This window comes from Apostichopus japonicus, chromosome 20 (genome assembly GCF_037975245.1).
Source record: "Apostichopus japonicus isolate 1M-3 chromosome 20, ASM3797524v1, whole genome shotgun sequence".
Taxonomy (NCBI): Eukaryota; Metazoa; Echinodermata; class Holothuroidea; order Aspidochirotida; family Stichopodidae; genus Apostichopus; species Apostichopus japonicus.
The window spans coordinates 34,354,976-34,367,471 of record NC_092580.1 but is presented as its reverse complement, the minus strand read 5'-3'; the positions used below and the strand labels follow the sequence as shown (position 1 = coordinate 34,367,471).

At 36.6% G+C, this 12,496-nt stretch overlaps 1 protein-coding gene across 4 annotated transcripts in view; it reads left to right on the top strand.

Annotated features, from left to right (window-relative positions):
• LOC139961097 (voltage-dependent calcium channel subunit alpha-2/delta-3-like) overlaps window positions 1-12,496 on the top strand; it is a 132,895-nt gene that overhangs the window by 100,722 nt on the left and 19,677 nt on the right. For all 4 annotated transcript variants that reach the window (XM_071959984.1, XM_071959986.1, XM_071959985.1 and 1 more), the window contains 9 exons: window positions 1,043-1,114; window positions 3,592-3,653; window positions 5,389-5,501; window positions 6,539-6,584; window positions 9,179-9,285; window positions 9,597-9,684; window positions 10,276-10,377; window positions 10,923-11,050; window positions 12,144-12,215. In XM_071959984.1, the coding sequence (XP_071816085.1) occupies window positions 1,043-1,114; window positions 3,592-3,653; window positions 5,389-5,501; window positions 6,539-6,584; window positions 9,179-9,285; window positions 9,597-9,684; window positions 10,276-10,377; window positions 10,923-11,050; window positions 12,144-12,215 (790 nt within the window). The remainder of the gene's footprint in view (window positions 1-1,042; window positions 1,115-3,591; window positions 3,654-5,388; window positions 5,502-6,538; window positions 6,585-9,178; window positions 9,286-9,596; window positions 9,685-10,275; window positions 10,378-10,922; window positions 11,051-12,143; window positions 12,216-12,496) is intronic.

The following is a 12,496-nucleotide window of genomic DNA, read 5'->3' as shown; positions in this document are numbered from 1 at the left end:
TGATTATTTATGATGTGGTTCCAATGTCCAGAGTCTCAACGTTACTATCACATCATACTGCAGTCAGTTACAATCTACACTGTCCTGTCATTATTATTTATGATGTGGTTCCAATGTCCAGAGTCTCAACGTTACTATCACATCATACTGCAGTCAGTTACAATCTACACTGTCCTGTCATTATTATTTATGATGTGGTTCCAATGTCCAGAGTCTCAACGTTACTATCACATCATACTGCAGTCAGTTACAATCTACACTGTCCTAGCTAGCTGTCATTATTATTTATGATGTGGTTCCAATGTCCAGAGTCTCAACGTTACTATCACATCATACTGCAGTCAGTTACAATCTACACTGTCCTGTCATGATTATTTATGATGTGGTTCCAATGTCCAGAGTCTCAACGTTACTGTCACATCATACTGCAGTCAGTTACAATCTACACTGTCCTAGCTAGCTGTCATTATTTATGATGTGGTTCCAATGTCCAGAGTCTCAACGTTACTATCACGTCATACTACAGTCCTACACTGTCCTGTCATTATTATTTATGATGTGGTTCCAATGTCCAGAGTCTCAACGTTACTATCACGTCATACTGCAGTCAGTTACAATCTACACTGTCCTCTCATATTATTTATTATGTGGTTCCAATGTCCAGACTATGTCAGTATTTGTCTGGAACACATGATAGTTTTATGTCAAATCCCTTGTCAATCCTTTCTCTTAATATTCCTTTGTATTTGTGGTTTACATATGGTCCTTTAATTAACTGTTCCTGTGACTCACAGAGGACCTTCAAAATTGCACATCTTTGCTGTGATTCACAGATATTCCTCATGCAGGTTCAGATAATTTCTGAGCATTCACCTAGGGTCACTACATTCACATTTGAGTTCCGTTTCATATGATTTCCAGGATCACAATATGGTCTTTGAATTGACATTGAGAATTATTCTCTTGTGCATCATGCAAGTGTTCTTCTATGCAATGTCCACACATACTTCTAACTAATAAACTTGATTACTATATTTTACAGCTTCGTGAAAGCATGATCAATCAAGACTCCGGCAATATGACGATGTCGGTAGAAGTAACTTCAGATGATATGGTAATATTATATGATATGGTAATAGTAGATGATATACTATTATATGATATATGATATGGTAATAGTATATGATATGGTTATAGTATATGACATACTATAATATGATATATGATATGGTAATAGTATATGATATACTATTATATGATATATGATATGGTTATAGTATATGATATACTATTATATGATATATGATATGGTTATAGTAAACGATATCATATTAGTCAGAGTTGAAATGCAATTGCAACTTTTAAAGTAACTGTAAATTTTGAAACATGATCAATTACTGCTTTGCCACCCCCCTCCAAATCCAATCATGGTGATACTGGAATATTAAACCAGCTTTAAATCATGTATCTAAACAATGTGACTGAGTTACGACTGAACCAGATGGAAATAGCTCTAAATCATGTATCTAAACAATGTGACTGAGTTACGACTGAACCAGATGGAAATAGCTCCAAATCATGTATCTAAACAATGTGACTCAGTTATGATTGAACCAGATGGAAACAGCTCTAAATCATGTATCTAAACAATGTGACTCAGTTATGATTGAACCAGATGGAAACAGCTCCAAATCATGTATCTAAACAATGTGACTCAGTTATGATTGAACCAGATGGAAACAGTGCCAAATCATGTATCTAAACAATGTGACTCAGTTATGATTGAACCAGATGGAGACAGCTCCAAATCATGTATCTAAACAATGTGACTCAGTTATGATTGAACCAGATGGAAACAGCTCCAAATCATGTATCTAAACAAGGTAATTGAGTTATGATTGAACCAGATGGAAACAGCTCCAAATCATGTATCTAAACAATGTGACTGAGTTATGATTGAACCAGATGGAAACAGCTCTAATCATGTATCTAAACAATGTGACTCAGTTATGATTGAACCAGATGGAAACAGCTCTAAATCATGTATCTAAACAATGTGACTGAGTTACGACTGAACCAGATGGAAACAGCGCCAAATCATGTATCTAAACAATGTAATTGAGTTATGATAGAACCAGATGGAAACAGCGCCAAATCATGTATCTAAACAATGTGACTCAGTTATGATTGAACCAGATGGAAACAGCGCCAAATCATGTATCTAAACAATGTAATTGAGCTATGATTGAACCAGATGGAAACAGCGCCAAATCATGTATCTAAACAATGTGACTCAGTTATGATTGAACCAGATGGAAACAGCTCTAAATCATGTATCTAAACAATGTGACTGAGTTACGGCTGAACCAGATGGAAACAGCGCCAAATCATGTATCCAAACAATGTAATTGAGTTATGATTGAACCAGATGGAAACAGCTCTAATCATGTATCTAAACAATGTGACTCAGTTATGATTGAACCAGATGGAAACAGCTCTAAATCATGTATCTAAACAATGTGACTCAGTTATGATTGAACCAGATGGAAACAGCTCCAAATCATGTATCTAAACAATGTGACTCAGTTATGATTGAACCAGATGGAAACAGTGCCAAATCATGTATCTAAACAATGTGACTCAGTTATGATTGAACCAGATGGAGACAGCTCCAAATCATGTATCTAAACAATGTGACTCAGTTATGATTGAACCAGATGGAAACAGCTCCAAATCATGTATCTAAACAAGGTAATTGAGTTATGATTGAACCAGATGGAAACAGCTCCAAATCATGTATCTAAACAATGTGACTGAGTTATGATTGAACCAGATGGAAACAGCTCTAATCATGTATCTAAACAATGTGACTCAGTTATGATTGAACCAGATGGAAACAGCTCTAAATCATGTATCTAAACAATGTGACTGAGTTACGACTGAACCAGATGGAAACAGCGCCAAATCATGTATCTAAACAATGTAATTGAGCTATGATTGAACCAGATGGAAACAGCGCCAAATCATGTATCTAAACAATGTGACTCAGTTATGATTGAACCAGATGGAAACAGCTCTAAATCATGTATCTAAACAATGTGACTGAGTTACGACTGAACCAGATGGAAACAGCGCCAAATCATGTATCCAAACAATGTAATTGAGTTATGATTGAACCAGATGGAAACAGCTCTAATCATGTATCTAAACAATGTGACTGAGTTACGACTGAACCAGATGGAAACAGCTCCAAATCATGTATCCAAACAATGTAATTGAGTTATGATTGAACCATCCAGACCTGTGGCCAGATACTTGACCTCTTCACATTTCTGTGTCCAGATACTTGACCTCTTCACATTTCTGTCTGGTCTTGACTTTGGTGGTTTGGTGTCAGGGTTTGGTGTTGAGCAGAGTCTTCTTTGTGGGTTGTGATTCCTGATTATGTTTCTTTCAGAGATGCAATGATATTCGCACACTGTAGCATTGTAAAACGTATAAACATAGCATTAGTTAGCCTAATGATCTTGTACTGTTTTGCTAGCATGCTCAATCTCTCACACAGCTTGTGTGTTTATTTTCTTGTTTCAGAGAAGAGTTGTTGTCCTTAGACCTACATACTTCTATTCACCAATTAGCAGTACACCTTTCAGGTAATCCTTTCTCTGGATTTTTCTTGAATGTATTTTTTCTTTCATTTCCTTGCCCATTCTTCATTCTCCTTATATTAAACTGTAAAGTATGCATCCGATTAATGTTTCGTCCAAACTAATAACAAAGGAAATAACAAAGGAAGGGCGCTGTTGTTTTTCATTTTTACCGATGTCAGCAAATTGGCCAAATTTTTTTGGGAAAAATTACATGTTGGCGATGGTGTGATTTGTTTACTGTACAAAAGTACTGAAAAAATGTTTAGGCCATAATCAGACTTTTAAGAGTGTAAGAGAACAAAACAACTCTGCGTTGAACAACTTGGTCTAATTTGATATATATATGTATATATATATCTATATATATATATATATATATATATATATATATATATATATATACACTTTTATTAATGAAAAGGAGGTAGACGACAAAGGCAAATAAATATATATAATTGAAAATGAATGAGTTGGAAAATCCAGAACAGTGAAAATACTTCCAGCCTCCACTGGGATTCGAACCCGGGCCTCCCGCTTTATATAGTAGTGGTTAGTGACCGTTACGTGACCGTTCTCAGACTTAATGTGGAGAACAGATCACGTGACATAAAAAGGAGAACACGAGGATGAAAGTAAGTTTAAAGCATTTAATAAGCTATTTACATGGCAGAACAAAGTATAAATATGACCATAATACATAACTATAGATTCTTAATTCAATTAACGTCTTTCTGGACTTGGAGAACCGGGGGGGAGAGTTTCTGCTTATTTCTTGAGTTACCTTATAGTGCTAGGCGGATAGTGTCCAGGTTTGCTTTAGAAGTAGTTCGGCTGGATGTAGATAAAGTTCAGATAGAGCGACGCGAATCCATTAGAGTGAGTAGGTCGGAGTTCCGACAAAAGTATAGAGTTAAATATATACTGTGTTTAAAATGGGCACAGTAATCAATGCCAAGGAACCATCAGAGGTGTGGCAACCTCTGAACGGAACGAACGGAGAAAACGGAGAGGGCGCTCAATCGGGCGTCTGTGGCTTTTATCCCCGGAGTGTAAAGGAATGTTCCAGTAAGTTATGAATATTCATGAAGTCCGCAGAAACACTTTGTTGGCGAGTTCCAGTTATGTAGAATGCGTGAGCGCATCTGGGATCGTAACAATCGGAAGACTCGGAGACTTGAATGGTAACTTATATTACGAAATAGGGTAGATGAATAAGTGGGTTACATAACAGCATATAAAGCGGGAGGCCCGGGTTCGAATCCCGGTGGAGGCTGGAAGTTTTTTAACTGTTCTGTATTTTCCAACTCATTACGTTTTCAATTATATATATAAATATATATATATATATATTGTATAATTTCATAATATTATTATTATTAGATATATGCATCAATTTCTGACCCTATAATCCAAACAGTAAAATGTAAATTCAACTCTCTAATTAATTAACATAAGAACATCAATTCATAAGATTCTTTGGATGTCTTATCTACTGTGTAGCAAACTTACTTTGCATTTAACTTGATGATATCTGAGTTTTACATTTATGTCTCTTAAATCTAGAATTGATTTCAAAGAAATGTAAATAAAAAGGCATTTTTGACATCTCACAACAAAGCAGGCCACTATTATGTTGACATAAGTAGGGGGGATAACTGCCTGAATTGTTTGTGTACTAATGTATAAATATACGACTTCAGCTTAATCTTTTAAACTGTAACAATTTATCATTCAACAGTCTTGCTGTAGTTTTAGACAAGGATGGGAATAAGGTGATAGATCCACCCAAGCTAATACAAGTTGAGGGAGATAAGATCATCTTAGCAGAAGATCAAGATAACCTTACTTATGGTAAGTTATTTTATCTTCAGTCCTACGACTATTCTTGTGCTGTGTTTATGTTTCAAATCTCGCATATTTATCTCCGGGTTTTACGTTTGGAAAAGACTTGAGCAGAGGCAGGCAGTCTGTTTTGGACCAGTAGAAAATTTTCCAATAGTTTGATAGATCATTGTTTTGGAATTTTTGAGTTTTATATTACTCTCATCCTAAAGATGGTACAAAGTACAAGTGGAATGGACCATATAATAGCTGATTTGATCTACTATGCATCATTTGGAGAGGCTACAGCTGTGCAATGTGTGGGGGAAGGGGTAGAGGAGGGGGAGCAGGGGATATTAAATAAATACTTTTCTCTATTTCAAACAGTTGTAACTGTTTCTTCTATGCTGACTGCCTACACCTATTATAGGTTGGTGGAGGGGGTTGGGGAGAATAAGTTGGTGGAGGGGGGTGGGGAGTATTATGAGGACTGGTGAACAGCTTAATTCCATTATAAACTGTTTAAGTTGTAACTTTTCTTATGTTTTTGCAACTGCTCTTACACAATCTTTGTAGTTCAGATTAAATCTCAGGGTTAGGGTGCTACAGAAACACCAAATCTTGTTACCTGGAGTTAATGGATGTAGAAAGTGTACACTTAACAACGGCACACTGGAAATTATCAAGCACCACCTTAAAGTGGGTTGCCGAAATTCTTAATGGGTCACATGAATTTTCTAGACATCAGAAAAGTTATCTAGAGTTTTCAGAGCTTGCGTACCGAGATCCAGTGAGTTTGTTTAAGCTAGCTGCCATGTAGAGCAAAAATATGTGAGAGGTGAGGAAAGGAGGGGAGGGGTGGAGGCTAGTGGATTGTGGCTCAATTCTCATGAAAATCCTTGATTGTGGGACTAAAAGTTTACAGAACACTGCTTTACATCACATGATATGTAAAGTAAACATTGATTCATCGTTTTGAAGTGACCAAAAGTCATCTTTCTGCCCATGTTTCTGTTGATGTTTTCCCTGTAAGCTAAAAAGAAATACCCTGTCTTTAATTTTCACAGCTATAGCTGCCCTGGAAGGAATAAATGGGCTCAAGTTAGCAGAATGGTAAGAACGTTGTTACAGCATGTTATTATAACTTTGACAATATGAAGAGCAGATTGCTCAACTATCAGATTTCAAACTTTGAATATTTCCCTGGCTTGATTTGGTAATACTTTTCATATAGTGTGATGATGAAACTGGACTGATGGGTTGGGAGAGTTTCCTCCTGATGTTGACAGACGTAGAACATAGCTGCTTCATATCATTACATGTATGCTAACCTGTCAGTGAATTATGGGGGAGGGGGAGGGGGGGTAGGTAATACTTTTCATAGTATGATGAGTTAGATGAAACCGTAATGAAGGGTTGTAGAGTATCCTCCTGATGTTGATGTAGAACATAGCCGCTGCTTCATATCGTTACATGTACTGTATGCTAACCTGTCAGTGAGTTATGGGGGAGGGGGGGGTAGGTAATACTTTTCATAGTGTGATGATGAGTTAGATGAAACCGTAATGAAGGGTTGTAGAGTATCCTCCTGATGTTGACATAGAAAATAGCTGCTGCTTCATATCGTTACATGTATGCTAACCTGTTTTTGGTAAATAATTACCTCAATACATTACATGTATAGAGATATTGTAACAGTTAGTGGGACTCTCTTCTCTTAAAAAATTTTCAGCTTCTTCATACAAAGTTCTTTTCCTCTGGAATTTCCAGAGCAAGCATATATCATATAGGCCAACAAAAGTTACTATTTTTTATTCCAGAATTGTATCTCATTCTATGACTTTTTCACCGATTTATGTCCAAATCGGGCCAAATCGGGCTGAAACACAGTTGTTCCAGACCTTTTTTGCACACGCTCCAAAAGTTGTTTGTAGGGAACTTTTGCCCACGTTTCCCTGTTTTTGATGATTAAGCCCTGCCTCCAAGTCTGGTTTGTAGCAGATTGGCTATGACTCATGGCAGCTACATGTTAGATATACGAAAATGGCTACCCTCGCGACCAATTTTTTGTACTGTGTGTTGTGTATTGCACGCTAATTACATATACACATTGTTGTACTGCTGAATGCTATGTAGTGCATTTAATTTGTAGCTCAACCATCGTTTTGCAAAAAACAAAACAAAAACAAACAATACTTTGCATAGCTTTTTACATACTTTCCTTGCTGCTATCGTCGCGCATGGTACCCGAACACCACACGTAGTCAACGGGAAAATCTTGCCTAAGCATCTCTTTATTCGCTCAAATTGTGACGCAGCTAGCTCGAACTAAAATATCCATGAAATACTGCAACCTTCGACCACATTTTAGCCTAACAACCACACTAAGTCAATGGGAAATGTAGCCTAACCATCGGTTTGCAAAAAAAAAAAAAAATGTGTAGCTTAGTTTACAACTTTCAATTTGCTGGAAATCGCCATTTGTTTGGAAGGTATGTGCTATGTCTTAAAGCGGGAATGTTGTATTTTAATTGGAGTAGTTTCTAGTTGTTATTATTTCTTTACATCAAGCTGGTAACATTCTAGAGTAATTTTAAACAAGTTATGATGGTACAATTTGCTTTTCAGTTTGATTGGCCTGAGCATACATTTCTAATTGAACTTGAATGGAGTTTAATAGGTAACGAATTAGGTATGTTTAACTTCAAGTTCGTAACATTTCTATTTGTTCATAAACGGTAAAATACTGAAAATTAGTACAAAATAATGTCGGAATGTAGGCAATATGGAATTAAAATTAACACTTTGGTAAAGATTGAAGATGGATGGTTTGTCTGAGATGCTTTTTGAGATGGATATTTTGAGTAACTATTCTTAGCCCATTTCAAGCCATTAACAGGTGACATACACGTTGAGGTGGTTAGGCCATTCGCTTAGCACAGTGCTGACTAGGTAGGATGTCATATTTTGGAAATTTGTAAAAAAAAAAAAAAAAATTCTTTCCAAAAACTCCAGAGGTGATTTGATACAAACAAAAGGATACTTAAGAGCCTTGTATTACAACGAAAGCAAAAGGAAACAGGAAAATCACAACAATAATTGTTTCTATCACAAACTTTATTGCCAATTTCTTATAAACGGGATATTTTCTTTTTTTCAAATAATCGGAATCGGTACGATTATGAAAAAAATAATCGGTAATCGGTATTTTCTTTAATGCATAATCGTTTGAACACTACTTGGAAGTGGACACAGTTTTAAGGGTAGTCACCATTACAGTCTACAGTAACATAGGTCGATAGGCCTAGCTTTCTCAAGGCGGGCATCTAGAATATGGTCGAGTTGTTCGCCTCTTCTAATTTGGTCGTTGTCATCGACGTCAAACTATGACCAAAAGTCCAACAGAGACTGACCCAAGATGAAGGATACCACATGAAAAAAACAAGTTCTTAATTATTCTATGATATTACTAAACCTTGCAAGGACAAACAGGCAATGAGCGCTAAAGGCAACACTTGCAGGATGAAGTGTAACCTGCAGAGACTATTCGTGGCAAAGTAGTGTAAATTCAAGTTCTATACTTGTTGCACTATGATTGATATTGATGATTGTAGAGACAGAGCAAAGATATGAAATTAGGAATCGAAATTAGAACTTCCAGTATTGAGATACTGCGTCATTGATGCTCTTGTTTTGCTTTGTTGCAGGGTTCCATGTGAGCTCATTGCAAACTTCACTGTCACCCTACCCAATGAGAAAATGGTAGTCCAGTTCCTGAAAGAAGTTGTAGCCAAAAAGAAGTTGACAGTAAGATGTAAGTAGTAGAGAGTTAAGTATTTGATCTATTCAGTGATTTGTTAGGAGTATCGCCCAGTCAGTAATGTGATGTTGTGAGTGCAGCATACAGTTAAAGTGTTTCATACTTAATGGGTGTGTTGCGTATTTGGACCTTCATATTTTGTAGTCCAGCTACAATCAGTAATATTTATTTTCTTGAGAAGTCAAAGATTGTTGTACATGTTCATTAAAAAAATTAAGGCTAATCTAATTAAGACTGCAGAATTATATGTGTGTTCTACATATACATTGTGTAATGTCTTCCACACTATGTTTTCATATTCTTAGGCGATATTGACTGGATTAATTTACTTTTGCTGGACCTAAATATCACCAATGGTTACAATGAGAGTTTGCCATCAACTTACAGTTCAGAGTAAGTAGAGTTTAGAAAATCAAAAGAAACTTCTGTTTAGTATGTTCCTTACAATCTGCTTAGTGATTCAAGCCAAGAGCAATAGTATTCAGTAACCAGTAAAGTGCTGAGTCATGTCTTACTCACTTACCAAAAATTCCCTTGACATGGCTGACACTGGGGGAGGGGAAGGGGGACACATCATATGGTAAGAACCTTTTTTTAACTGGCTGAAAGGTATTTATATATACATATAGGAAAAATATGTCATCAAAACAGAAGTAGCATTGGTCAATAAAAGTGACAAATGCCTCTGGACACACAGTCAAAGTTCATGGCCTAGTGGTTAGGGTGTCCGCATATAAAGCAGGAGGTCCGGCTTTGAATCCCGGTGGAGACTGAAAGTTTCTCCAGTGTTCTGAATTGCCAACTCATTTCAATTTCAAATATAGATATATATGTATATGTGTATATATATAGAGATTTTCTCATTAATATATATATATATATATATATATATATATATAATTATTCATTAAACTCAAAGACACTTTAATCTACTACAATTTTTTTTTAATGAGCTTGAGATAATGCTTAACTCTCTACTTTTAGTTTCATATCGTCCTTTGTGGCTACTACTAGTGGGCTGAATCAGGAATGTCTGTATCAAAAAGTTGAGGATGGAGTTTGTCAAGTGAGAGATAGTACAGAGAGGTGAGTATCATTAAATACAGTCTTTCAATCAGTTCTGGTAAACACAATGACTCAGACGGGTAGTAACCTCTCTAGGCAAACCAACAATGATGAAATAAACCTTACTGAGCTGTAGTTGAATTGAATTTGAATTTATCGTCCACAATCGGAAATTCGGCTTACATAAACGAAAAAAGAAAAGAAAAGCAATAGTATAAGTATCAATAGACTGCGATACACATACAGTAATACAAACATATATACAGCAAGTCCTATAAATAAGAAACTTATCTTCTCACTTGTGAAATAAATATATGGATAGAATTAGGCACAAATGAGTATCTGTAGCGGGCCCTAAGTGTACGTGGTGGGCATAAAAGCAGTCCAGAGAGGTTGTAGTTGGTTGATATGTGAAAACTTTGAGACATGGAGACATGCTCTGATATTAGAAGGAAGATCATTAGTATAAATTGACTGGAATCGATTTTATGTAAGATATCTTTGTGGGCAAGGTAAAGGAAGCAATTTCAACTGAAAGAACTAACCATATGTTTTCATGTTGATAGTTTTACACTGAATCATCCAAATACCTTGGCAGAAGACTACTTCCAGCGAGCTTTGAACGATGCTGTCAAAAAGAATCCGGAAGATATTGCTTTTGTTTATTCTGCGCCTCTGAAGGGGAACGATGAAAGTAAGTATGACTGTCGTCAGTCTCTCACACAGCTCTATGGAGGAGGATATTCTCCCTAGCTGTCAAGAATGGTCATTGTTTATCTCTTAATATACATTCGTGCAGTGGCCTTGCTTTGTAAATATCATCTCTACAAAGAGAAGTTTCGATTTTTGTGTAAGTTCCTCGTACCAGTGGCTAAGAGAGACGGTAGGGAAATGTCACATAATCATCCCTTCCTTGGTTGGTTTCCTGTTCACCCATGTCGTCAGGGAATGGCTGGATACTCAGAAAACACAGCCTGGATGGTTACTATAGTAACAACAATTATCTGACTGTGTGACATCACCTGTAATTCATCAATGTACTGACACCTATCCATGGTCCTCAGTTTACTCATGAGATGCCCTTATCCTCAGACAAGAGGTGCCTAATCTACTGGAGTGACTCCTATGAGATGCTCATATCCTCAGACTGGGGGTGCCTAATCTACTGGAGTGACTCCTATGAGATGCTCATATCCTCAGACTGGGGGTGCTTAATCTACTGGAGTGACTCCTATGAGATGCTCATATCCTCAGACTGGGGGTGCCTAATCTACTGGAGTGACTCCTATGAGATGCTCATATCCTCAGACTGGGGGTGCTTAATCTACTGGAGTGACTCACCTGCTCTCAGTTTATCAGCTTGAGTGTATAAAGTTACAAATGTTGGCCATATCATGAAACTGTTGTTATCAACTATATAAATACAGTAGTTATAATTTATGTTTAGCTTAATCAAAAGCATGTTTGTTTTTTGTTAACCTCTAGCCTTGGTAATAATTTAGGAACTTATGTACATAGCTGTATGTATTTATTTCAGTTCAATTATTATAAAACTAAATATCAGATTTTAAATTTTGAATGCTGTACCTTCACAGTAAACCTGAATGTGTGGTTGGAAACAGGAGAGATGATGTTAATCTTACATGTCTCCTTCCTCATTTAACCGGCCTGTATCATTTATTGCTGTTATTTAAAGACATACTTATGATACGCAGTTGACATGATTTGTGGTGAAGGTTTACAGTTTGCTGATCAATCTAGCACATTCTCCTTTTTCCATCCTTTAGTTAATCTCGTTGTGAATGACACTTTAGTGACTGCATACTCTGCCTTGAAATTCACTGACAAGGTCGTAGCAGGTGAGTTGATAAATCATTGAAAAGTTTTATTGTTTGAATATCAAAACGATGACAAATGTAGTTAATATGGTGTGTACAGTGGTCAACTGTGGGCACTTAATTGTTATGTTGCAAAGATATGTTGCAAACTGCACAGTGATGAAGGAGACACTGGTCAGATCCCCATTGGCTGACTGCTTGACCCTATGGTGGGTCCATACCATCAAGCTAGGGTAGCTGCAGCAGTGGTAGTGTGTGGATGTATATTCATTCTGCAGGTGGTAGCCATGGAGATGTATGTG